Raw genomic sequence first — 10463 nt, forward strand, 5'->3', positions numbered from 1 at the left:
ATGTCAGTGAGGTTCAGGTGGGTTTGGGGCCACTGGGCCAAGCAGGGGATCTGGGGGTAGGTGTGGGGCTGGGGGTTGTGGGGGATTATAGGTGAGGTGCCAGGCCTTAGAGACATGCAGGTTTGGGGTTAGGGGGTGCAGGGGGGCTGTGCTCACCCAACGGCTCTCCCTGCAGAAGAAAAGCCGTGAGGAGTCGAGCGGCGAGGGCAGCGGGGTGGAGATCCTGGCCAACCGGCCCTACAGCGATGGCCCCGGGGGCAGCGGCCAGTACACCCACAAAATCTACCACGTGGGGTCCCACATCCCCAGCTGGTTTCGGGCGCTGCTCCCCAAGGCTGCGCTGCAGGTGGAGGAGGAGTCCTGGAACGCTTATCCCTACACCCGCACCAGGTAGGACCCGCCGGGGCCATGGGGGTGGGTTGTGGGGCTGTGGACGTGGGCTGTGGGGCTGGCAGTGCCACGGCTCATCCCTGTACCCCCACATTCCCCAGGTATACCTGTCCCTTTGTGGAGAAGTTCTCCATCGAGATCGAGACGTACTACCGGCCGGACGCAGGCCAGCAGACCAACGTCTTCAACCTGAGTGCAGCTGAGAAGAGGCAGAGGATTTTGGGTGCGTACGGCTGGCTCGGGGCTCTGGGCAGAACCCCAATGCCTGCTGGGCTTCCTCCGTGGCAGCTGGGTGTGTGGGTGTGCTGTGACACCGAGGAGCTCGGCATCTGCGGCGCGCTCGGCTTTGCTCTCTCTGCCGGCCCTCATGATTTGGGGACAGCTCTGGGGGAACCCTGGCAGGGGAAGGTGTCCGTGCCCTGAGCTCCTTGCCCCAAGCTCCCTGCCCGCTCCCTTGGCAGCACTGCTAAACTAGAGTTTGCATTAAAAACATTTTGGGGGGCAATGTCGTTCTCTGACTTCTTCCCTTGCCTGTATATTTGTTTGCAGCCCTCTTCATCCTCATGCCAACCTGCTCCTCTCTTTCTCCGTGTCCCAACCCCCATCCTATGTGGTCTGGCATGGATTTGCCTTCCCAGCCCCTCTCTGGGTGTATGTGGGAATTTGCGCCCAGGTCCCGCAGGGCGTTTTGGATCAGGTGGAGAGGGGGGAGCTGGAAAAACATTCCCTGTTTTCCCACTCCCTGCCCTGCTTCCCCTGCTCCCCAGGGCTTGGCTCCAGATCACTCTGCAGGTCCAGGTCCCTCCACCACTTGCTGGGGACACCGGTGGGCAGAACTAGGAGCCCGGGGTTGGGGTTTCTCCCTTGCCGGTGGGTTTGGCACTGGTCGCTGTGGCCTCCCTTTCCCAGCAGCGTCGATCTGGTTGTTTTAGGCGCTGGAGTGCAGAGTGTGACGCGCCGCCTCTTAAAATGGAGGCCTAAAATAGGCACTCGGAGGAAATGATTCATCTGACCTATTTCTCTCATTGGCTCTTGCGGCACCGGGGATGTCCAGCCAGGATGCCGAAGGCTTGGACCGGGAGGGACAAATTCTATCTCTGCCGCCACTGGGCAGCAACCGGGGCTGAGCGGATAGCGGTCAGGGCACGGCCCTGTGCCCGCTGCATGCTGCTCTGCCTGTTTTTCCTCCCCACTGCCTGTCCCGTAGGCTTTCCACAGGCCACACTGTGTCTCGGGTGGCTGCTGCCTGCCATGGGGAGCAGGGCCGAGGTGGGACCGACCCGCATGCTGACCCTGCTGGGATTTCCTCTGCTGGCTCTTGCTTTCACCCCGGTGTTCCATAGCACTGACAGATTTAAACCCCATCTCATGTTTCAAAGGGCAGCAGGGTAATGCAGTCTGGCCTGTCAGGGCAAACCACAGGGATAACCGCGTCCTCACAGATTTTCTTGTGGTGATAAAAGCAAATGGACCCACTGGTCATTGAGTGAGTGAAGCTGCCGGGAGCCGCTCGGGGCCGGCAGGTCCTGTCCCAGCTCCTTGCTGCTGACTGTGACATGCTGCCGTTGCTGCTCTGGGCTGGCCCGTCAGGCGCTGATTTAAGGGCTTGTGTTTTCCACATAATTTGGATGCCGTGAGCGCTGCTTTCCCACACCCTGGAGTGTTTTGCAGGCTGGGGAGGTTTAGAGGGGTTGTGGCACTTTTTGTATCTCAGCTGCCCACCACGGGAAAAGCCTTGCTTCAGTGCGCCTGCCCTGTAACTATTCCTTGCTTTCTGAGTCTTTTGCTCCCTTTTTTTGGCCCAAGCTGGAGGAAGGGGCCAGCAGGCACCTCAGGGGTGTATATGGGGGCAAATAAATGCAGGGTCTGGCACAGCCTGGGGGTGGCTGGCAGGACTGGCTAGGGACAACTTTGTGGGAAGGTCCTGGGGGTCTGTGGGGTGCCCTGGCAGACTGGGCTGGAGGGAGCTGGCCTGAAGATGGGGCTGGGGCAGCCAAACTGCAGGAGACTTGGTGAGGGTTGAGTCTGAGCAGCCCCCCACAGGTCTGTCAGATCATGTTTTTCTGGGTGCCATCAATGAGCCCCCCCTTTAGTTTTGGGGAGGCCACCTTTGTTTTGAGGCCACTTTCATTCTGGGGAGATGGGGCTGTTGCCATCACGCCCCCCAGCTCAACAGAGGCTCCTCCTGGGTGGTTTTTCTGTGCCCTGTACCCTGTTACTGGGGGACCCTCAGGTCTGGGGGGGGCACAGCTGGCAGGGCTCACCACTGCGCTGAGCTGCTCGATCCGGCTTGTCCTCAGCACTGGCCCCAGGGTCGCTGGGGCCACTCTCCCAGCTGCCAAATCTCCCAGCTAATGCGCCAGGAGATTTGTGTGTCAGCCCCGGCTCACCACACGCCTCTGCGTCTCCCCCCGCAGCCCCCAGTGCCTCTTGCAGCCGTGCTGCGCTGCGGGGCACCAGATCAGTCCCCCGTGTGGGGATGGGACGTGTTCAGCTGCACCCAAGAGTGCCTTTGATGTTATCCCTGCAGGATAGAGAGCGTTGGTGTTGGGGCGCGCGGCTTGTGGGAATAATTTGACGCGTGTCCCACTCCGATTTTTGTGCCTTTTTCCCCATTTTTCTGCCTGAGGGGGCTCCCTCCACCTGCATCCCCCCCTGAGCGCTGTTCCCCTCCGCAGACACCATTGACATTGTGCGTGATCCCATCTCCCCGGGGGAATATAAGCCCGAGGAGGACCCCAAACTTTACCACTCAGCCAAGACAGGCCGGGGCCCGCTGGGGGACGACTGGCTGGAGGTGTTTGCCAGCGGGCCCCTGATGTGCGCCTACAAGCTCTGCAAGGTGGAGTTTCGCTACTGGGGGATGCAGTCAAAAATCGAGCAGTTCATCCATGACGTGGGTGAGTGTGGGGCAGCAGTGGCGAGCCCTCGGCACCTTGGCACTGCTTTGGGGGGGGCAGGGGGCAGGTTTAGGGAGCCCCCAGGGCCATGCCAGGCTCGTTCCTCCCCCCTCCCCGTTCCTGCTTCCCCGTCGCAGGTTTGCGGAAGGTGATGCTGCGCGCCCACCGCCAGGCTTGGTGCTGGCAGGACGAGTGGACGGACCTGACGATGGAGGACATTCGGCAGCTGGAGGAGGAGACGGCACGGATGTTGGCGCAGAAAATGGCCAAGTGCGGCGAGGCTGAGGAGCCCCCTGCTGCTGGGCCCAGCCCTGAGGGGCGGCCAGAGCCTGGGGGTGCCAGCGAGCAGGAGGGGGCTGAGGTGCAGGGAGTGGCCGATGCCTCCCCTGATGATACCTTTGCCAAGCAGTGGTCCACCTCTTCCCGGTCTTCCTACTCTTCCCAGCATGGAGGTGAGAGACCAGGTCCTGCATGGGTGGGGTGGGGACCCCCAACGCCCCCTCCTGTTGCTGCTCTTCACAGATGTGTCGGGGGACCCTCTTTTGCCTGGCATGGGTGCCCCAGGGGTGGTCCTGGGTCTCCCAGGGTGGCTTTGGGTGGCCCTGGCCCTTCAGGGGGAGGGGGGGCTCTGTGTGCCCCACGGGTGGCCCTGGGTCTCCTGGGGGGGATCTGGGTGCCTTAGGGGTGGCCCTGGGACTCCCAGAGGGAACTTTGGGTGCCCAGGGGTAGCTCTTAGTCTTTGGAGGGGAGCTTTGGGTGCCCCAGGGGTGGCCCTGGGTCTCCTGGGATGGCTTTGGGTGCCCCATGGGTGGCCCTGGTTCTGGGGGGGATCTGGGTGCCTTAGGGGTGGCCCTGTGTCTCCCAGGGGGAACTTTGGGTGCCCAGGGGTGGCCCTGGGTTTCCCAGGAAGGGTTCTGGGTGAAGGAACAAGGCAGAGCTGTGGGGCAGGAGCGGGGTCTCGCGGTTGGGGGGGCTCTGGGCACTGACCCCATGCTGGTGGCAGGGGGGGTGTCTCCTCAAAGCCTGTCTGAGTGGCGGATGCAGAACATTGCCCGTGACTCCGAGAACAGCTCTGAAGAGGAGTTTTTTGACGCCCACGGTATGGTGAGGCAGTTCCGTGGCTGCAGCTCAGCGTTTTGGTGGCAGGGGCCAGGCACCAGCTGGATGCACCTGGCAGGGGGGGTCTTGGGGTGGGGGTGCAGGCACAGGGGTGTTCCCCACACCCACGATCCCCTCCCTGCCGCCGCAGAGGACCTGTCCGACAGCGACGAGGTCTTTGCAAAGGAGATGACAAAGTGGAGCTCCAACGACTTCTTGGACACGCTGGAACGACCAGTGGAGCTGGATGAGGTGCTGGGTGAGCAGCAGCGGGGGGAGTCCTGGCCCCGAACCCCGGTGTGGGTGTCCTGAGAGGGGGCCTACCCTCACCTGGACACCCCATCCGGGCTCACTGGGGCTGTGTGCTCGCAGGGAACGGAGCCAGCGCCACCAAGGTGGATGGTGAAGGGCTGGGGGTGTCTGGCTTCCCTGAGGTGCGTGCCCAGCCTGGCCCCTCCTTCAAGCCATGCCCCCCACCGGCGTGGGTGCCGACGGCAGCGCTCTCCCTCCCGCAGGGCGGCTCGGCAGAGAGCGCAGTGCAGGCTTGCCGGATCCACGCCCTCTTCCTCATCCTCCACAGCGGCAACATCCTGGACCAGGGAGCGGGCGAGCCGGGCTCCAAGCAGGCGGACGTACAGACGCTGGCGGCCACCTTCGACGCCGTCACCCGTGTCCACTTCCCAGAGGCGCTGGGGCACGTGGCGCTGCGCCTGGTCCCCTGCCCGCCCATCTGCGCCGCTGCCTACGCCCTCGTCTCCAAGTATGGGTGATAAACGCCTGGGCAGGGGGGGGGGGAGCTGCGGGGTGAGGAGGGGACTGTCTCCTTGGAAAACGAGAGTGGTAGGAGGGGGACCAGGGAGGTGGTGACCTCAGAGAGGGACTTTTCTTCTCCCAGTGGGATGGGGATAACAGTGCAGCATTCCAAGCATTGCATGGTGGGACGGGGCCATTGGGGCAGCCCCGTTTATCCCACTCTTGTGTCTTTCTCAGGCTCAGCCCCTACAGCCATGACAGGGACAGCCTGTCCAGCAGCCAGGACCACATCCCACTGGCAGCCCTCCCGCTGCTGGCGACCTCCTCGGGGAGCTACCAGCACGCTGTGGGTGCCGTCATCGCCCGTGCCAACCAGGCATACAGCTCCTTCCTGCACTCCGGCGAGGGGGCTGGCTTCTGCGGCCAGGTGAGGCAGCAGGGAATTTGGGGGAAGCTTTGCTCCGGGGTCCAGCTTGGGGGATCAGCTCTGCTGGGAACTGCTTTTGGAGGGTTTGGGGGCTCCATCCTGGGCACGGGTGCATGTCATTTGCAGGTGGTACTGCTGGGGGACTGCGTGGGCAGCATCCTGGGCTTCGACGCGCTCTGCCAGAGCCGGGCGGGCTCAGGGGGCAGCCGCAGCAGCAGTCGCCGTGGCAGTTTGGTGAGTGCCAGCACCCCGCTGCCGCTCAGGGAAGGTGGGAAAGGGTATTCATGCCCTTTGGGGTACAGGGATGCCAGTGGTGGCTAAGCAGGGTCAGACGCCCCCTGCTTTTTCCCCCGCCAGAGCACGGAGCCTGTTTCCCCCGAGCTGTGCAGCGGCAGGGATCCACTGGCCGATGGGGCAGACGGAGCCGCAGGGTCAGACCAGGCCAGCCTGGAGCTGGGAACGCAGCCATCCTGCCGGGAGCAGGGGGACAGCCACCATCACAGCTCCTCATGCAGGTGAGACCGAGGGAGACAGTCGGTAGTGCCGCGGCTCATCCCCAGGGAGCCCTGCTGATCTCCCCGCTAATTTTTATGCTTTATGGAAAGGGCAAATTTCCCACCTGAACCAGCCTGGGAAGGAGCATTGCATGGGGATTGCTTGACCTGGGGGTGTCTTGTGGAAGCTCCTCTGCTTCTAGCAGTTCCTCCAGGCTAAAGGGGCCATGTTGGGCCCAGCCTTGCCCCTGGGCTAATGGAAGCAGGATGGCACCGGCCTTCCCCATGCCCACTGGCCCTGCTGTCCCAGCCTACAGGCCAGCGAGGCCCCGCTGGAGGCAGAGGCACCACGGACGCTGGATGGGGCGGAGGGTGCCGGCACTCGCCTCGACTTTAAGGTATCCGGCTTCTTCCTCTTTGGCTCCCCGCTGGGGCTGGTGCTCGCCCTGCGCAAGACCGTCATGCCCGCTCTGGATGGTGAGGACCCCTGCCAGCTGTGGTGCCAGCCCCCGACCCTCCCCACAGGGCTCAAGCCCTTGTCCTCCTGCCCCCCCGGAAGCCTGAGCCCCCTGGGACCTCCCCAAAGAAGGTTTGACCCCCTTGCACACCCAACCCTGGCTGTGCGGGTGTCAGTGCATGCCCGAGCGTCCCCTTCCCCACTCTGTGCCAGCCCCAGCCTGTCTCTCGGCTGTCACCGGTGTCCTGGGTTTGCCTCCCCCAGCCTTTCCTCTCGCTGCGTCCTGCTTTCTCCCCTCTCTGGGTGTTGAGTTCCCAGCTGCGCTGCCCCGTGCCCATTGGCCTTCCTGCCACGCAGGCTGGGCAGCCCTGACCCCTCCTTCTCTGCCTCAGTGGCCCAGCTGCGTCCTGCCTGCGAGCAAATCTACAACCTCTTCCACGCGGCTGACCCCTGCGCCTCTCGCCTGGAGCCTCTCTTGGCTAAGGCCTTCCACGCCGTCCCACCGCTGAGCGTTCCCCGCTACCAGAAGTACCCGCTGGGTGACGGCACCTCTTCCCTGCTGGGTGAGCAGCCCTCCATGCTGGGCTGATCCTGGGCACCCTGGGGTGTGTTATGGGCTCTGGTGTCGTGCTGGGGTACCCAGAGCACCCACAGTGCTGCCAGAGCCCAGCTGGGGTGGGGAGAAAGTGATGTGCAAGCCCTGCCTCTGGGGCTGTGCTGGAGGGGGTGTCCCCGGGTGGTTGATGTCCCCAGGGGGGCGCTGGGTGTCCTCACTCATCTCTCTCTGCAGCGGAGGCCCTGCAGATGCACTCTGCCCTGTTTCTGCCCGAGGTGGATGTGGCCGCCCCCCCTACCCCCACCGGCAGCTTTGGGGGCTTCTGGAGGGGCAGCGAGCCAGCAGAGCCCCCCACTCCCGCCAGCACCAGTGAAGTTGTCAAGAGTAAGTGCCACTCCCGCCCTTCCTGTCCCATGCTGTCACCTGGGGATGGATGACGCGGGGTAAGGTCCGGTGACGGATTCATCCCAGCTCTCCCCACAGTCCTGGAGCGTTGGTGGGGCCCGAAGCGCATCGACTACTCGCTGTACTGCCCCGATGCCCTGACCGCCTTCCCCACCATCACCCTGCCCCACCTCTTCCACGCCAGCTACTGGGAATCCTCCGACGTGGTGGCCTTCATCCTACGCCAGGTACTGCGGGTGCGGCGGGGCGGGCAGTGTGGCTCACAGGGGCTGGTGGAGGCTGAGCCGGGGCCGTGCCGCTCGGCAGGTGATGGAGAAGGAAGCACCACAGCCAGCGGAGAGCGAGGAGAGCTCGATCTACAGCCCTGCTATCCCCCGGGAGAAGTGGCAGCGTAAACGCACCCAAGTGAAGATTCGGGTATGTGCCCCGTGGCTAGTGGAAGCCCAACCCTTTGGTGGGGCAGTGTCGGGCTCTGGCCATCCCCGTGGGGCAATGCAGCTGGGAGGGTTTGGTCCTGTCTGCCAGGAGGTTGCCGGGACAGTCCTGCAGCCCAGCGGGGCCCGTGTGTCCCCGCGGGGGCTCCCTTGGGTGCCACCCGTGGCCCTGGCACAATCCGCTGAGCCCCTCGTGTCCCTGCAGAACGTGACAGCCAACCACCGGGCCAGTGACGTGATCGTGTGTGAGGGCAAAGCGCAGGTCCTCAGCGGGCGCTTCATGTACGGGCCCCTGGATGTGGTGACGCTGACTGGGGAGAAGGTATCGCTGGGCTCACGGGTGCCACCAGGACCCCGTCAAACAGGGTGGGGATGTCCAGGAGGGGACATGGGGCTGGTGTCACCCACGGCAGGGGAAGGGATGTGGTGAACAGGACCCCATAGGACCTTGTGGGATGTGGGGAGGGTTGTAAGGGCTTGTATGTTGAGGACATGGCAGGATCTGGAGGTTCAATTCATGCTCGGCCCTTTTCCCTCTCTCAGGTTGATATCTATATCATGACACAGCCGCTGTCAGGGAAGTGGCTGTACTATGGCACCGAAGTGACAAGTGGCAGCGGGCGTCTGACCTTCACCATCCCTCCAGACAAGGCTCTAGCCATTGGCATCTACCCCGTGCGCATGGTGGTCAGGTGAGATGTGGGGGTGCAGTGCCATCTCGGTTCCTCTTTGTTACAACCTAGACTGTTAGCCCAGAAAGCCATGAAGATTCTGTGATCCCCTCAGGTTAAATTAAGGTGAAATGACATCAGACCACCAGTTCAAAATGTTTTACCTGCAGTAGAAACAGCTTAAACTTGGAAAAGGATAGTAAGTGATGTGATCTCTTATAAATCTATAAGAAAGAAAAGAAAGGAAGGAAAATTAAAAAGAGAGAAAGAGAGTCAAAGAAATCCAGATCATCACCCCAGGTTCCAGTGTTGTCTCAGGCCTGGGAATCTTGGGTGGTGGATGCACACCCAGCAGAGTTTTCTGCAGCCTTTTAAATTCATCTTATCAGCTGATTTGCATACGAGACTAGGAGAGGCAGGTATTCGTCAAACTCATTTCCATGAGAGATGAGGAAAAGGTGGAATACAGGCTCTGCAGGTGCACTGAGGGGGAATGGGGTGCCTTAACCCTTCTCCCAATTGAGTCAGTGGTCACAATCTCCTGCTATCACTCTCACCTTTTCCTCAGTTTTTGTTTCTTGGGCAATTATCCAGTCATCAGCTCTGTTTGGTGTGGGCTGTTTCTCTCTTTAAGCAATCTTTTAGCTCTTCTTCAAGGCTATGGTAGTAAAAGTGTAGGCATTAACCCGAACATATGGTTTTACTCAGTCTACATCTCCCCCCTTCGAGGCTTATCTAGGGAATTTGGCAATAAACCGCAAGGGAGCGGAGCCGTGTGCCCTTCGATATGCTCTGTGCTTCCCGCAGATAATTAGACTAACCACAAAGGCCACAGTTTGGCCTTGAGGTTTTCTGTGTTGATAAAAGTTTGAAGCAATTCCTTCAGTTCCTTACGCTCCTCCAGCCCCTTCGGCAGAGATCCATCCGCCTGCCCCCCACCATGGCAGAGCCTCCCCTGAGCCTCCCCGCTCTCCCATCCCAGGGGGGACCACAGCTATGCCGAGGCGTACCTGACGGTGGTGGCCCGGGGCACCGAGTCGGTTGTGTTCAGCATCGACGGCTCCTTCACCGCCAGCGTCTCCATCATGGGCAGCGACCCCAAAGTGCGGGCGGGGGCTGTCGACGTTGTACGGTAGGTGCCCTCCTTCAAATAAGGGTGACAATCTCCCCCTCTTTTTGTGGTGCGGTGACAACCCAGTTGGGGTAGCGGGGGCACTGGAGCAGGCTGCCTTCCCAGGGGTGAGCTGGGGGATGTCCCACTGTTCCCTCGCCCAAAGAGTTTTCACAGCATCGAAAACAAAAACAGCCCGCTCCTGGTTTTGGTCCTAATGCCTCCTGTGATACCCTGCAGCTCTGCTGTGCCTTCAGCCTTGCCAAAATCCCTGGGAGGAGGAGGGTTTTGGAGGCAGCACCCATGTGTGATGTGTTGGGAGATGCTTGGTGGCTTCCTGCCAGCACGACTGTCCCCTCACGGGCTCCTGGCAGCAACATGTGTCCCCTCATAGGCACTGGCAGGACTCGGGCTACATGATCATCTATGTGACGGGGCGGCCCGACATGCAGAAGCATCGCGTGGTGGCCTGGCTCTCCCAGCACAACTTCCCCCACGGCGCAGTCTCCTTCTGCGACGGGCTCACCCACGACCCCCTGCGCCAGAAAGCTGCTTTCCTGCAGAGCCTGCGCACCGAGGTGGGGACATGAAGGGGTAGCACGGGCTGTGCTGCAGCCCAGGGGTCAGTGGAGATGCTCAGAGCTGGCCCACACTGCGCTGGCGGAGCTGACCCTCTCTCCCAGGACCATGCTTGGGGCACAGAGGGACAGCTCCCATCCTGTGGGCGTTGCAGCCACCCCCCCCACACACACCCCCCCCCCCATAAA

At 62.0% G+C, this 10463-nt stretch overlaps 1 protein-coding gene across 1 annotated transcript; it reads left to right on the forward strand.

Moving 5' to 3' along the window:
• Positions 1-10412, forward strand: PITPNM1 (phosphatidylinositol transfer protein membrane associated 1). The gene is made up of 21 exons (XM_026850148.1): positions 1-17; positions 142-390; positions 492-613; positions 3069-3290; positions 3428-3742; positions 4294-4389; positions 4540-4647; positions 4761-4822; positions 4904-5148; positions 5379-5568; positions 5695-5802; positions 5926-6083; positions 6373-6539; positions 6912-7082; positions 7310-7459; positions 7559-7707; positions 7787-7897; positions 8120-8236; positions 8458-8606; positions 9568-9717; positions 10091-10412. Exons 1-21 carry the CDS (start codon positions 1-3, stop codon positions 10284-10286), a joined length of 3252 nt encoding a protein of 1083 aa, XP_026705949.1. The 3' UTR covers positions 10287-10412.
• The last annotated feature ends 51 nt before the right edge of the window (positions 10413-10463 follow it).

Source organism: Athene cunicularia, assembly GCF_003259725.1.
Source record: "Athene cunicularia isolate RWA chromosome 5 unlocalized genomic scaffold, athCun1 chr5_part2, whole genome shotgun sequence".
Lineage (NCBI taxonomy): Eukaryota > Metazoa > Chordata > Aves > Strigiformes > Strigidae > Athene > Athene cunicularia.

Bases quoted from the DNA above. Each gene is read 5' to 3' on its own strand.
- PITPNM1 (XM_026850148.1), top strand. The intron at 614-3,068 runs GTGCGTACGGCT...TCCCCTCCGCAG, and splicing joins GAAGAGGCAGAGGATTTTGG to ACACCATTGACATTGTGCGT. The intron at 6,084-6,372 runs GTGAGACCGAGG...CTGCTGTCCCAG, and splicing joins CATCACAGCTCCTCATGCAG to CCTACAGGCCAGCGAGGCCC.